The sequence below is a fragment of the Enhydra lutris genome, unplaced genomic scaffold (genome assembly GCF_002288905.1).
Source record: "Enhydra lutris kenyoni isolate GAN:26980312 unplaced genomic scaffold, ASM228890v2 scaffoldscaffold79, whole genome shotgun sequence".
NCBI classification, from domain to species: domain Eukaryota; kingdom Metazoa; phylum Chordata; class Mammalia; order Carnivora; family Mustelidae; genus Enhydra; species Enhydra lutris.
The window spans coordinates 3,892,145-3,908,871 of record NW_019154163.1 but is presented as its reverse complement, the minus strand read 5'-3'; the positions used below and the strand labels follow the sequence as shown (position 1 = coordinate 3,908,871).

Sequence of the window (16,727 nt, the reverse complement as noted above, 5' to 3'; positions counted from 1 at the left end):
AAAGTATTATTTTCATTTCCCTCTGATTTTTTGTAAACAAGAAAAAACACAGATTTCTGCATGTTGATTTTCTATCCTAGGACTTCACTGAATTCATTTATTAGCTTTTTCTTGGGGAAGGGTGGAGTATTTTGGATTTTCTATATAAAGTAGAAAGTATTTGTCATCTGCAAATACTGACAGTTTTACTTCCTTTCTGTTTTGGATGCCTTTTTATTTTTCCTACGTAATTGTTCTGGCTAGGACTTACAAAACTATGTTGAATAAAAGTAGGGAGTGTAAACATTCTTGTCTTTTTCCTGATCTTTGAAGAAAATCATCTTTTCACCACTGAGTATTAGGCTAGCTGTGGTTTATCATATATTGCTTGAATTATATTTAAGAATATTCCTTCCATACTCTTTTTATTTTATCATAAATGAATATTGAATACTGTCAAATTATTTTTATGCATCTGTGGTCATATATGATCTTTTAATCAAGTAATTTTTATTCTTCATCTTGTTAATGTAATGTATCATGTTAATTGCAGATGTTGAACAATTCTTGCATCCTTGGAATAAATCCCACTTGATCATGGTGCATCATCCTTTTAAGGTATTTTTGGATTTGATTTGCTAATAATTTAAGTATTTTTGTAAGTATATTCACCAGGGACATTGACATGTAATTTATTTTCTTTAGGGTGTTTTTGTCAAATTTTGGTTTTACGGTAATGCTGGTATTAAAAGAACTTTGGAAGTGTTTTCTCTTCAAATTTTTGGGGAGATTTTGAGGGTAGATATTAAATATTCTTTCAATGTTTGTTCGAGTTAACCAGTAAATTCATCTGGTCCTGGACTTTTATATGGTGGGAGGTTTCTAATTATTGATTCAATTTCCTAACAAGTAATCTATCTATTCAGAATTTCTAATTCCTCATGATTGAGTCTGGAAAAATTATCTATTTCTAGGAATTTATCTATTTCTTCCATGTTGTCCAAATTGCTGGTGTATATTAGTAGGAGTTTCTTATGATCCTTTGTCCTTCTGTGATGTCTGTTGTAACTTCTTTCATTTCTGGTTTTATTTATTTAACCTATCTTTTTTTCTTGGAGAGTCTAGCTAAGGGTTGATCAGTTTTGTTTATCTTTGAAAAGAAACTGCTCTTAGCTTCATTAATCTTTCCTGTTTTATTTTTAGTCTCTATTTCATTTATTTCCACTTTGATATTATTTCCTTTCTTCTACTGAATTTGAATTTCATCTCTTATTCTGTTTCTAGCTTATTTAGGTATAGAGTTAGATTGTTTATATCAGCTAGTTCTAGTTTCTAGAGGTAGGGTTGAATTTCTAGTTTCTAGAGGTAGGGCTGAATTACTATGACCTTCCCTCTAGCAATACTTTTGCTGAATCTCCTGGATTTTGGTATGTCATAAATCTATTTTTACTTCTTTCTAGGTTTTCTCAAAATTTCTTCATTAATTGCTTCAGTGACCCATTGGTTGTTCAGAAGCATATTGTTTTATCTCCATATTTTTTCCCATTTTTTTTCTTGTAATTTATTTCCAGCTTCATACCATTGTCAGAGAATATGTGTGATACAATTTAAGTCTTCCTGAAGTTATTAAGACTTGTTTAGTGATTTAACATGTTATCTATAATGAAGAACATTCTATGTGCAATTGAAAATAATGTATATTTGTTGCTCTTGGATGTGATGTTCTATCTATTAAATCTATCTGGCCTAATGTGTCATTTAAGGATGATATTTCCTCATAAACTCTCTCTTTGGATGATCTGTTTTAATGTAAGTGGGTAGTTCAAATTGCATCACTGTTATTTTTTTCCTTTTATGTCCATTAGTATTTGTTTTATATATTTTGGTGTTTCTATGATGTGTTCATATACATATATTTACAAACATTTGGTCCTCTTGTTCGGTTGACCCCTTTATTGTTATGTGCCTTTCTTTGTCTATTATTACAGTCTTTAAATTCTATTTTGCTGCTGACTAGAGATACGTGATTTTTCTTTTTATTTGATTTATATGGAATATCTTTATCTATTCCTTCACTTTCAATCTGCGTTGTCCTTACTTCTGAAGTGTGTCTCTCATGGGAAACATATAGAAGGGTCTTTGTTTATTTGTTTGCTTTAATCCATTCAACCACTTAGTCCTTTGATTAAAGAGTTTAGTTCATTAATATTTAAAGTAATTACTGGTAGGTATGTACTTATTGACACTTCATTAATTATTTTCTGGATGTTTCTGTAGTTCCTCTGTGTTCCTTTTGTCTTTTTCTCTTTCCTTAAGGTTTGATGGCTTCCTTTGTTATTTTTAGGTTTCTCTTTCATTTTCTTTTGTATATTTACTGCAGACTTCTGCTTTATGGTTCCTATAAGGTTCACATACAACTTCCTATGTATATAATAGTCTGGTTTGAGTTCATAGCGACTTAAATTTGAACACATTCCCAAACTAAATATTTTTATCTTTCCCCCATATTTTTTGTTGTTGTTTGTGATGTCACATTTTACATATTTAAAAAAAAAATTTTATTTATTTATTTTAGAGATAGAGAGAACAGCAGGGGGATAAGCAGAGGGAGAAGGTCAGGCAGACTCTGTGATGAGTGCAGAGCCCAATGTAGGGCTCAATCATACAACCCTGAAACCATAACTTGAGCTGATATCAAGATTTGGATGCTCAACCAACTGAGCCACCCAGGTGCCTCTTACATACTTTTATTTTATGCATTCTTTAACTAGTTGTAATTTCAGTTAATTTTACTATTTTTAAATTTTAACTTTCATACTTGTTTTGTAAGTGATTGACCTGCTACCTTTACTATATAATTACCTTTTCCAGTGAGATCTTTAGTTTTGTATGTATTCTTGTTTGTAATTGAGTACCATTTTATTTCAGTTTAGAGAAGTCTCTTTAACTTTGTTTGTAAGGCCAGTTTAGTGGTGATAAACTACTTTAGGTTTTGCTTATCTGGAAAGTTCTTGATCTCTCCTCTAATTCAGAATGTTAACCTTGTCAGGTAGATAAATTTTGGTTGGAAGTTTTTGCTTTCAGCCCTTTGAATATATTGTGCCACTCTCTTCTGGCTTACAAAATTTCTGGAGGGAAAAAAGCCTGATATTCTTTCAGATTTCCTTTGTATGTAAGAAGTTGTTTTTCTCTCATTGCTTTTGAGACTCATTCTGTATCTTTAACTTTCACCATTTCAAATATGATATGTCTCAGTGTGCATCTTTTTGGGTTCATTTTGCTTGAGACTCTGGGCTTTCTAAACCTGTTTGTTTCATTCCCCAGATTAGGTAAGTTTTCAATCATTATTTCTTCAAATAAGAAATTGGCTCTTTCTGCCTCTCCTCTTCCAGGACTTATAATGTAAATATTATTCCCTTGTTAATTGTCATAAATGTCCCTTAAATTATCTTCTTTTTTTCTGGCTCTGTCTGAATTAGTTCTGTTGATTTGCCTTTCAGCTCATGGATTTGGTCTTCAGCTTCACCCACTATCCCGTTGAAGCTCTCTAGTGTATTTTTCAGTTTAGTTAATTTATTCTTTAGCTCTGTAACATCTGTTTGGAACTTTCTTACATATCTTATTTTTTTTAAGATTTTTTTTTTATTTATTTGACAGACAGATCACAAGTAGGCAGAGAGGCAGGCAGAGAGAGAGAGGAGGAGGAGGCAGGCTCCCTGCTGAGCAGAGAGCCCAATGCGGGACTCGATCCCAGGACCCTGAGATCATGACCTAAGCCGAAGGCAGAGGCTTTAACCACTGAGCCATCCAGGCGCCCCACATATCTTATTTTTTAATAAGAATTTCACTGTGTTCATTCATTGTTTTCCCATGTTTAGTAAGCATTTTTATAGGTATTACTTTGAAATCTTTATCAAGTAGATTGTTTATCTCCATTACATTAGTATATCTTTTTCCCCTGATATTTGGTCTTTCTTTGTGTGTGTTTTTTTCTTATTTTCCCTGTCTGTGTTTGGCTTTACATACTACACAAATCAACTAATTTTCCCAGTCTTTTTTTTTAAAGATTTTATTTATTTATTTATTTGACAGAGAGAGATCACAAGTAGACAGAAAGGCAGGCAGAGAGAGGAGGAAGCAGGCTCCCTGCTGAGCAGAGAGCACGATGCAGGACCCTGAGATCATGACCTGAGCTGAAGGCAGAGGCTTAACCCGCTGAGCCACCCAGGCACCCCTAATTTTCCCAGTCTTGAAGGAATGGTCTTATGTAGGACAAGTCACATGGTGCCCAGAAGCACAATCTCCCTGACCAATAGAGCTAGGTGCTCAAAAAGTGTCCCTTGGGTTGGTTGTGTATGCTTATCTGTGTTTGGGCTGTATCTGTGGTGAAGACATGGGTGGGACTAGTACCCAACCCATTTGTAACATGTGCTTGCACTATAGCACTGAGGTGAGTGGGGCAGGTTAAGACCCAGCCAGGCTGTGACATGCAGCTGCACTGTAGGGGTGAGTAGTGGAGGTTTATTTTTAAAGTGAATGACAAAGTAAACTCCTTTAGAGTTCTCCTAATTTATAGGGTCCACTTTCTGAGTATAGAAAATATTGTAGAAAATTGAGAAGTACAGAAAAGAATCCTATTTGACTGGAGTACCAGAAGAGACAGGCTACTAAAAGCCAAAAAGTAAGACAAGTCCAGCAAAAACAAAACTGACACTAGAGGAGTCTTATATTTAACCATCTGGAATAGCAGCTTTCACTGTCTTGTACCCCTCTCCCTTGTCTTCCTCCAAGTCTGATATAAGGATGTGATTTAGTATCTGTCATTAAAATTAAAAAATGAGATCCCTATGCTTTAGATTAATTGCCTTTTTATTGGGATGTCAAATGTTCCCTAGGCAGTTTTTTAGAATAATTATTAAAAGCTACGTGGGTACATTTTAAGGTAATTACCCAGGGCTAAAGAATCTTTTGTTTTTCCCTTGCATTTCAGTGTTTAAAATCATAAAATCTAAATCATATTTTATCATGATTTTTTTAATGTAGTTTCTAAGACCTCAGGCATCTACTGAAAGCCTTCCATAATATGTTTTTGTTCTTTTTAAAAATATTTTATTCATTTATTTAAGATAGAGAGAGAAAAAGAGAGAGAGAAAGAGAGCATGCAAGGGAGAGGGGGATGGAGAGATTCCCTGATGAGCAGGGATCCCGACATGGGGCTGGATCCCAGGACCCTAAAATCATGATCCAAACTAAAAGCAGTTGCTTAACTAACTGAGCCACCCAGGCACACCCTTTCATTCTTTAAAACAAACTGCTATAGGGGCACCTGGGTGGCTCAGTCAGTTAAACATCTGCCTTCAGCTCAGGTCATGATCCTAGTGTCCTGGGATCACACCCCATAAAGGTCTCCCTGCTCAGCAGGGAGTCTGCTTCTGTCTCTCCCTCTGCCCCTCCAGCTGCTTGTGCTTTCTCTCTTTTTATCTCAAATGAATAAAAATAAAATACTTAAAAAATAAATAAAACAAGATGCTATAGATTTTGAATAATAGTGGAGAGAAAATGTTCTCAATGTATAAGTAAAAAACAACTATGGGGGAAAATACTAAGCACCAAGAACAAAAAAACTGATACACTAACTGAGCTGTAAAGTACAGAATGCAAAAACTCTAGGATCTATTATACATGATACAGAAAATCTGAATTTGTGTGTGGTACTGATATTCCCCAGGAAAAGATGCCAGTTTTAAGTTCCTGAACTCCATCTTTAAAGGTGGAAGTCTGGCATTCCAAACCTAAATTTTTTCTATAGGGGAAAAAAAAGGCTCATTCTTAAGAAAAAAATTAGTTTGGACCCCAACAACATATTGGAAGGGATTTTTACTTTCTTTTTTCTTACAGGAGGGCTTTTTGGCAGCCCTTGAAATCACAGCACATTAGGTAGTCACCTACACTCAAAATCAAAGCCAGCACTGGAGTGAAGCCCTGGAGTCTGGTTTAATTTTCCACTCCATTCTTGCTCTTTTTACCAGACCTCTTAAAGTTGCTTTACTTCTTCACTTTTGCAACTTATTAATCCTATGAAGCAGTGGATAAGGCACACCCTCAAAAATAAATTTGCAAGAAAAGGACTGCAAAAAAGTGAAAACATCCAGAAGGACCTGGTTATATTGGACCTTACTTTATTTTCTATAAACTTGAAAGCATTTAACTTTCCTCTAAAAAGTCCTCTTTTTGTCTAAATTCTGATGTTTGCTCTGAAATACCAGATGAACATTAAGAAGACTGGAAGAAAATCCCCATAGACTTGTCAGCACTGAGAATAGGAAATACATACAGTTTTCACATTGCACCATAACTTGTGATTTTGTCATCACACCTACATAGTAAAAATATTTGAAATATAATGTTTAAAATGGAACTTTGTAAAATGGTGACCTTTATTTCCAAATGAAAATTAGGATACATATACCCAGAATTGTAAAAACAGGAGACACTAATAGCTAGATAGTTGGATACATAATTAGAAACTGTTTGCTCAGTGTTTTATAGTACCTGTGAAAAGTGATTTACTAGTTTCTCCTGTATTTTAACCATGTATAAATAAAGTCTTAAAACACTTTATGAGCCACAAGTTAAACAATAGTCAATATGGAGCTATATTCAAATTGTTTACAAAATAACATGGCATATATGAGACCTAAAAGGATCCTCCTATTGTATTAAGCTCTAACCTAGATGTTCAATAAACTTAGTTGAATATAATTGAGTTCTGACTACATGTAAAATAGCTGGGCACTTCAGTGGTGGAGGGTTATATAATCAATAAAACATGGTCTTTGCTAGTAATAAGATCACAGTTTTGTGGAATGAATAAGAAAAGAAAATATATTTATAATGCAAAGTGCTATGGGAATTCATAGGTGGGTATGATCATAATCAGAGGATAATGGAAACTTTCATAAGGAAGGTAGAATTTTTTTTTAAGGAGTGTCCTCAGAAGATGGACAGGATTTCAATAGGTAAAGATGGGGATGCAGCACTTTAAGCAGAGGGAAAATCAAGAACCTAGGGAATGGAGATAGGAAAGCATAGAAAATGCCTGCAAGGACCTAATTTTGGTGTGGAGCTTAAGAAAATGACTAAATTGATGTTGATGTTGCCCTTTATAACTCAAGAAGAACTCTCAGATTTGAAGGCTCTCAGATTTGTTTCTCTTGGAAGCTTGTTAAATGTAGCTACGTTGGCTATCCTTTGGAAGTTAAGATTTGTTCCATCTGGAAATATTCATTTTTAATATGCACTCCAGTTAGTGCGGAGAGCACATTTTGAGAAATATGGCTTAAGAAAAAGTGAAAAAAAAAATAAAAATAGAGAGCTTTAAATCATGTGTATGAGAACAAGACACTGAGAGATAGGAGCTGTGTAAGAACAATCTAACATTTTTTAATGGATGGTAGGGGCAAGGAAGTGGGTAGTGGCTAAAGTACTTGTTAATTATTAGTACAGATTTTAATGGCATCTGAGGTCACCAATACCAATTAGTGAGCCTTTGTCTCCAGGATATGAAATGACTACAAACTAGGATATCTGAGGAAGGGCAGTGTGACTGGGCATTACTTACTGGTAATGTGAGATTGAGTAATGTACTCCTTGCTGTCTCCTGGTAATTAAAATAGAACTACTCAGAATAACAAGGTGCACTGTCCGTTGAAGAAGAAATGGGCTTCAGATCTCAGGAAAGACATTTAGACCCAGCTAAATGAAATAACTTCCAGGTAAAATGGCAATGCTCACAGTAACTACATTGTCTGTCCACACATAGTTCCCCCCCCCCTTTATGAAGTTGGCTTATGAAGGAATCATAGGAGGTATCAAATATAAGAGAAGTTGGGAGCCTAATTGAATGTGATATCCATGCAGAACTCCCTTCTTTAAAATAAAAATTCTGACTGAGCTTTCCATAGGGCAGAACTGGTAAATTCCCTAAGAGAACTAGCCAGGAAAAGACTTTCTGAAGTATTTGCTTACTGTGCTGTAGTCAGATCTTTAACTAATTGCAGTTGCCAGATAGGTTTTCTGGGAAGATTATAAGCTATTTGACTTCAAGATCTTCAAAAGTGAAAAATAATCCCTGATATTTGTTATGTGTGCTGATCAGTATCAGGAGAAATCTTTGCCCTTATCCATCCAATATTTGTAATTACTTATGTGTCATAGTGGTACTATTGCCTCTCACACACATGTACACATCTTATTCAGTCCCACATCATTTGCAGTCACTTGAAGCATTAGGTTTGCATTTTCTTGGCTTACTAAAGTATGTACCTATCTAGAACTCTAAAATAAAGTTGGTTTTTGGGTAAGTAGTTGCCTTTGACCTATGAAAGGATGGTTGCTGGGCAGAACGCCACATCCCAAAAATATACTATTTACTTGCCACTAATATGTCTCAAAGACCACCATTAAAAATTATGTCATTTGATGGTTTAATATTTTTAATGATTCACTTTCTTTTATTAAAATATAGAAACACATGTTGATAGGTAAAAGTCTAGCATCTTTATAGGTAATAGTAACTTGTTCAGAAGAAGTCTCAGTAAGGTGACACAAAAAGTTATCCCTGATATTCATTTGAATCACATTTTTCCTGGATAAGCAACCAAATACATAATATTGCTGGAAAATACTCTCAGACCATATCATGAGTGAAATTTGGTAAAGCTTCAGGTTTTGATAAACATAAATATTCATAAATGAAAATGAAAACTTCTCATAAGAGCTCCATATGAAATAGTTTCTGACCTGTAGATTGCTCAGAATCAGGCCAGATTTAGGCCATTGGTTTCATTTTTTCTCTCTCTCTCTCTTTTTTTTTTTTCTTCCCAAAAGAAAGTAAGTAAAGTTAAGGAAGAATAGTCTCCTGAAAGCAAAAAATAATTTGATCAAGGAGTCTGGCATTTTCTTCAAATAAATATCTCATTCAAACTGGAGTCTGTTTTAGTGCCTGTTATAATATGGATCATTTCCTGAGAAAGGAAAATCTCAAAAAATAGTGGCATGCTCTGAAAACAACAACAACAACAACAAAAAGCCTCCTTCATTTTTTTGTCTCCATTACTCTTAGATAATGTGGAATTTACATTCATTATAGAACAGCTAAGTAGGGATTTTTCCATTATGGAAAGCTTTTTCAGTCATCCCAAGCAACTTTTCCTGTTAGAAAATAATGTTATTTAAACAATGGGAAAATATCGTCAGCTCTCCCAGAAGAAGCCAGAGGAACTGTAAGGGAGATACTCTATTCAGGAGCATTTCAAGGTTACAAGCTAGGGTATACATATGAAAATGCACTTGAATGTGGGCAATGACAGATTAACCAACAGGAAAAATATAGATTTTAGGAGAATGGTCATGACTTTGATTTCACTTCATTTAAGCAAATATGTTCTTAATATTTAGTTGTTTCCCTTCATTTGTGTTTATAGAATACACTGTACTTTTTCTACAAACGCACTTTTTTTTAATATTGTAAGACAACTATCATTCTGCCTCACTAGGAAAATAAGGTCCAAGAAGACAAAGATCATGTGCTTTTTCCACTGTCTATATCCCCAGTACCAAGAGTGGTACTGACTGGTGTGAGGTGGTATCTCATTGTGCTTTTGATTTGTATTTCCCTGATGCCGAGTGATGTGGAGCACTTCTTCATGTGTCTGTTGGCCATCTGGATGTCTTCTTTGCAGAAATGTCTTCTCATGTCCTCTGCCCATTTCTTGATTGGATTATTTGTTCTTTGGGTGTTGAGTTTGATAAGTTCTTTATAGATTTTGAATACTAGCCCTTTATCTGATATGTCGTTTGCAAATATCTTCTCCCATTCTGTCAGTTGTCTTTTGGTTTTGTTGACTGTTTTCTTTGCTGTGCAAAAGCTTTTGATCTTGATGAAGTCCCAATAGTTCATTTTTGTCCTTGCTTTCCTTGCCTTTGTCAATGTTTCTAGGAAGAAGTTGCTGTGACTGAGGTCGAAGAGGTTGCTTCATGTGTTCTCCTCAAGGATTTTGATGGATTCCTTTCTCATATTGAGGTCTTTCACCCATTTGGAGTCTATTTTTGTGTATGTGTAAGGAAATGGTGCAATTTCATTTTTCTGCATGTGACTATCCAATTTTCCCAACACCATTTGTTGAAAAAACTGTCTTTTTTCCATTGGACATTATTTCCTGCTTTGTCAAAGATTAGTTGACCATAGAGTTGGGTATCTATTTCTGGGCTCTCTATTTTGTTCCACTGATCTATGTGTCTGTTTTTGTACCAGTACCATACTGTGTTGATGATGACAGCTTTGTAATAGAGCTTGAAGTCTGGAATTGTGATGCCACAAACTTTTGCTTTCTTTTTCAACGTTCCTCTGGCGATTTGAGGTCTTTTCTGGTTCCATATAAATTTTAGGATTATTTGTTCCATTTCTTTTAAAAAAAAATGGATGTTATTTTGATAGGGATCACATTAAACGTGTATATTGCTTTAGGTAGCATAGACATTTTCACACATGCTTGCACACTAGACTTCAGAGTAATTACTATTAAAAAAACCCAATTCTTCCAATCCATGGGCATGGAACATTTTTTCATTTCTTTGTTTCTTCCTCAATTTCTTTCATGAGTACTTTATAGTTTTCTGAGTACAGATTCTTTGCCTCTTTGGTTAGGTATATTCCTAGGTATCTTATGGCTTTGGGTGCAATTGTAAATGGGATTAACTCCTTAATTTCTCTTTCTTCTGTCTTGTTGTTGGTGTATAGAAATGCAACTGATTTCTGTGCATTGATTTTATATCCTGACAGTCTTTGGCATTTCTAACAAGCTCTCAAACAAAGTTGGTTCACAGTCAGAGACTATATTAACTTCCAAGTGACTTCTAGCTATAGTTTTTTGTAATTCTAAAACAACTTATAGAAACTGGCTTGTCACCCCCACTTACATCAGAATTTTCCTTCATAGATTTTTGTACACATAGGCTTTTTCTTTTTTCGCAAGAAGTCCCAGAATTAATTGACTTATATGTTTTTTCACTTGCAGCTTTTCCTTTGTTTCCCATTTTTAAGCTTTCAACACATAGCTGAAAAAGTCTTGGAAAACTGATCTATCCAAATTAATCATCTCTGAAGAACTGCGGACTTACTGAGTACTAAAGCAATCCTTTCTTCTCCGTGAGGCAAACATAAGAAAAAAACAGCCTGTCAAACACCTGTAAAGAGATGGCTATCATCATATGGAAAGTTGAAGAGCTGCTACGTAGCAATTCATGGTCCAAATGGGAGAGTCAACTGTTATGATGTCCCAGAAGGTCTTATAACAGGAAACAAAAGGGGGAAATTGTAACAGCTTGTTATCTGTGCTTGCACACTGTACTTCAGTGTAATTACTATAAAAAAATCCAAAGCAAATATGCAAATAGTTCTTTGAAAAGTCCCCAAATTATGTGTAGAGGCTCAGATCAATGCAGTAAATGCAGTTATACTCACTCTCTATCACCCATTCATAATTAGTCTTTTAGGAAGAGTGGAAGTTAATTGTGAATTTATATTTAGATTCACTATTTGGCAGACAGTTGCTCTGGGAAGAAACATGCTTGCAAATTACACATGTGCTGGGCCAGAAGGATCTAAGACAGATTCTCGATATTTTATCTATGCAGTGACATACACTGTAATTCTTGTGCCAGGTCTCATAGGGAATATATTAGCCTTATGGGTATTTTACGGCTATATGAAAGAAACCAAACGGGCTGTGATATTCATGATAAACTTAGCCATTGCTGACTTACTGCAAGTTCTCTCCCTGCCACTGAGGATCTTTTACTACTTGAATTATGACTGGCCATTTGGGCCTGGCCTCTGCATGTTCTGTTTCTACCTGAAGTATGTCAACATGTATGCAAGCATCTACTTCTTGGTCTGCATAAGTGTGCGACGATTTTGGTTTCTCATGTACCCCTTTCGCTTCCATGACTGCAAACAGAAATATGACCTATACATCAGCATTGCTGGCTGGTTGATCATCTGCCTTGCCTGTCTGCTCTTTCCTCTCCTCAGAACCAGTGATGACACCTCAGGCAACAGAACCAAATGCTTTGTGGATCTTCCTACCAGGAATGTCAATCTGGCCCACTCTGTTGCCATGATTACCATTGGCGAGTTGATTGGGTTTGTCACTCCTCTTCTAATTGTTGTATATTGTACCTGGAAGACAGTTTTATCACTGCATGATAAATATCCTGTGGCCCAAGACCTTGGGGAGAAAAAAAAAGCCTTGAAGATGATTTTAACCTGTGCAGGAGTATTCCTAATTTGCTTTGCACCATATCACTTCAGCTTTCCTTTAGATTTCCTGGTCAAGTCCAACAAAATTCAAAGCTGCCTAGCCAGAAAGGTGATTCTAATATTTCATTCTGTTGCCCTCTGTCTTGCTAGTCTGAATTCCTGTCTTGACCCAGTCATATACTACTTCACCACTAATGAGTTCAGAAGACGACTTTCAAGACAAGATAGTATCCAACTCCATGCAAAATCCTTTGTAAGCAACCATACCACTTCTACTCTGACAACTGAATTATGCTAAATTAAAACAAAACCTGAATGTGGTCTAAAATGCAAGTATATCAGAACATATTTATAATACCCCAAGCCACTGGAAAGTAGTTACAGGAAGCACTCACTGCTGTTCATTTATGATCTATCTTACCTATATGATGAATTCACACCTTTATAACAGAACCTGTTTTTAAAGCATTGTATTCCACCATCACTGTTGTTGATATGTCTGTGTAATAATTTGTTATTAAGTCAGGATTTAAACTGTAAAACTTCGGTGACATTATATATATATATATATATATGCATTCAATTAGAGTCATATATATGGGAACCTAAGACACAGAAATACTATTAGCCTGGGCTCATCATAAGCACTTAGTTTTGCCGCAATGGACACTGAGTCTCTGTACTTAGAGGTGATGTAGTTGTCTATTTATACTGGTAATCACAGTTTATATTCAAATACCATATTTTGAGTGTATTTCAACTAGGATGGGCAATTTGTTATTCTGTGAAAACAGAGTAGTATAAATATGGGACTATTTTTATCTCCCATGTGTGATTATACCCTAGGGTTTGAAGACTCAAGTAACTATTTTCTTCATTTAGGTGTCAATATGAAACATCATGTCACACTTATTCATAAAATGAAAATCTGAGCTCAGGCCTCTGGTATGTTTAAAATAAGAAAAAGAAACAAATTCATATATAGTAACCTCTATGATTATATAAGATGTCTTATTGAATCCACCTAGATCAGATAGCTCACCAAAGTACATACAATGTAACCTAAATTTTCTCTATAGGTCTGGGAGATGGCAGATAAGTGACAATCAGAGTTCCAGTTCTCTTAAGCTATTTCTGAAAAATACCTATTGAAATGTATGGACCTGCCTAATAGAGAGAGTTTCCACCATCCTTCTAGAGTAACACTGAATATCTCTGACAGGATACTTCACTATTTGAGCTAATGAAAGAAGTAGCGCAGTAATTAATTACTGAGCTTAGGCCAGAATAAAAAGATGAAGAGATGGGTACACCTCTTAAAAGTCTCACCACATTGTATTTATTACTTTAAATTATGATTGTCAAGCCACCTTCGTGAACTGAAGGCAAACAGGCATGTGGACCCTAGAGGCTTCAGAAATTTTGGGGGGCCAGCTTTGCCTCAGTCATACCATTATGACTCCTGCACAGCCTACCTCCCAGCAGCTATGGAAGGAGATTCTTTCACCATTTTTGAGAAAATAAAAGTGCAGAAGATGAATTTTGACAGCATTGGACTCCCCTTACAGTTATTTACCTGTTACCTGTTTGGTACTAGTATGCAGGTAGCAGACCCAAGATATGAGTCATAGTTATATCTGAAGTTAAAATATTATAGTACCTTGAAATATGTTTTATCAAAAAGCTCTAATTTAAAACAATGATCTACTTAAAAATCTGTGTGCTATATAATAAAGACACATGCTACTTCTCATCTAGAAGGAATGTAGAAATCAACCAAAGGCTCCATCATATTTTCATAGGAAAGGAGTTGTTTTAGGCACACAGTTATGATACTAATATGATTTGGGAGAAACTGGCAAATCAAAATTAATTCTAGCATATGAGAGGAATGGAAAATATTCAAATGTTTTTTCTAGACAAGTATTGATTTTACTTTGTTATCAAAATAATACCTTATTAGAAAACAGACTTTGTGCTGCTAGCAATGGTGTGTTTATCTCCTTATTATTCATCATTATGTACATATTGTGATGTATTATAAGAGTTCTAAATGAGTGTTAAATTGTGTTTTGAAAGGAGGAACTGTAACTATGTCTGGTCTGTTTGCTTTAAAGTGATTTGTGTTTGAATATAATTTAACGGTTTAATGGGATCACAAGTAATAATTTTGTGGGTACTTACAATGAAAGAGTCTTGTTTATAGCATTTTTTTTTTACTATTTTTTAGATTAATATGGATTACACTTTCTAGGGTCGTTTTGGGGTACCAGAGATTTAATTTTATTAACATATTAATGTTACTTTAAACACCTATTTTTTTCTAAAAAGGAGAGGAAATATTTCTAGGACATTAATGAATTTCTTAGAGGAATGGTTGAAGGGGTTAGAGCCCATTTATTGGTGGTCCAGAAGCCTTTGTAGATCATTTACATCATTAGAGCAGAGGATAAGTGTCTTGTATTATGATGCTGTGTATCTAGGACCACGACTTCTCCCCAGGTCTGCCCATCTAGGTTTGAATTAAATGTAATTTACTTTATTTACTTCTCTTCTCCATCAATACATTTTCCCTCCTGTCCTATTCCCTTGTTCTTCTAGTCAGTAATCTGATCAATTTATTCATACTTAGGTGCTAGTGACTAATGTTAGTTTAATATTAACTTGCCCTGGGATACCTGAATTCAAGTTTTAGGGATAAACTATAACTAAAAGTGTTAATCCCTTACTTTTATTTTTTTTTAATTTTTTTTTAATCCCTTACTTTTAATGGGACATTGAATGACACTGTAGAAAGCTGGAGGGGAAGATTTTTTTAAGAAAGTGAATTTTACAGCAGTGTCTTTCAAATTGCATAATAAGTGATCACCTATTTTGATTGCAGTAATTTTAAGAAATATATATTTCATCCATCTATCTATCATCTATCTATCTATCTATCATCTATTATCTATCTGTACCACAATATATCAGCTTCTTATGTCTCTGCTTGTTTCCTTTTTCTTTTTGACTTTCCCCCTTCCAACTCGGGACTTTATTTTCAGGAGAAAAGCTTTGCTGTTAGGAGTCAGAGGGATGTGCTACTGCAGCTGCCATCTGGACAGCAGTCTCCTCTCTGAGCTTCTCTTTTCCTTGGAAAATCTTTTTGAATCTCCCATTTATCACTCTCTGGGTCAATGAAACCAAGGTGCAAAAGTAAGCATCCTCAACTATAGTAATATACAATTCAAAATAAATAAACTCACATTTCCTATATAAAGTTTTTTGAGTTCTGATTCCAAAAGCTACATACATGTAATTATTCCAAAACCAGAGATTTTGAATATGGGGTGATTTCCATGTTACTATTATTGTCATTATTGTTATTATTATTATTATTATATTCAAATGGTTTAAAGTTTTTCATTGTCACTCAGATAAGCAGCTAATTCTACTAACTTGTAATTCCATAAAAAAATGAGCCATTTGTCCTAGGAACAAGAGATCAAGCTACCTTGATCTGAAAGAGTACATGAGTGGAACTTTTGTGTAACTTCATTTTATATCATCATTCTGTTTTTACTTCCAAGACACTGTGAAAAATGTTGCACTTGGAATTTATTTTCATATGTAATTTATAATTTGCATTTTAGCAATAAAGATGGTCTCTGTAATTATATATTCTCTGCCTCCTAAAGTCAAGGTATATTTAGTGACTTTTTCATAAAATGATAAGCTTGAGTATTTCTTTTTCAGTATTCTCACCCACATAGATAAGTCCCATGAGGCTTCACTCTCCCTTTCTCTCCCTGGAGAGGTGCATTCTGTTCTCAAATAGAAAGATAAGGAACTTCCCTCATTCTACTCCACCCCCTTCCATCCACTTCTCCCACAGATAGACTCTCATATAACCACACCCTACTAAGATTATTCCTCACACTCACTTGTTGACCAAGTTTATTTGAATGACAATGCCCTGTATTTTCTAGAATATAGTTTATGGGCAGAAAAGGAGATAAAGTGACAGAGGGAATGTTTTCTCTTTAGTCTTAAGGGTTGTTAAGACCTGATAGTCTGATTTGTTTTGCAGTTTGCCAGGAACCCCACCCCAACAATTTTACACCATGTCCTTCCACTCTTCCAAAAACAGATTTAAAAACAAACGAACAAAAAAAATGCAAAGACAGTAAATTGTCTCTGGCCCTCTTCTCATCTTCTCTTTCTTCCACTTTAGCAACTCCCTCTTTATCTTGCCTATACCTCCAAGGCTTTGGTGAGGCCCAGGTATCTTCTCTAATAACTAGTTAGTTAAGAATTACACATTTTGAACAATCTGAGGTTTGCTGGAAGGGAGATGGGTAGGGGATGGGCTAAATGAATCGTGGGTATTAAGGAGAGAACATGTAATGAACACTGGGTGTTGTATAAGTGATGAATCACTAAATTC

At 34.9% G+C, this 16,727-nt stretch overlaps 1 protein-coding gene across 1 annotated transcript; it reads left to right on the top strand.

The window, feature by feature from the left end:
- The first annotated feature begins 575 nt into the window (after nucleotides 1–575).
- On the top strand, nucleotides 576–15,948 carry LOC111160919 (G protein-coupled receptor 174). The gene is made up of 2 exons (XM_022524302.1): nucleotides 576–597; nucleotides 11,058–15,948. Exon 2 carries the CDS (start codon nucleotides 11,607–11,609, stop codon nucleotides 12,597–12,599), a length of 993 nt encoding a protein of 330 aa, XP_022380010.1. The 5' UTR covers nucleotides 576–597; nucleotides 11,058–11,606; the 3' UTR covers nucleotides 12,600–15,948.
- Nucleotides 15,949–16,727: the final 779 nt, after the last annotated feature.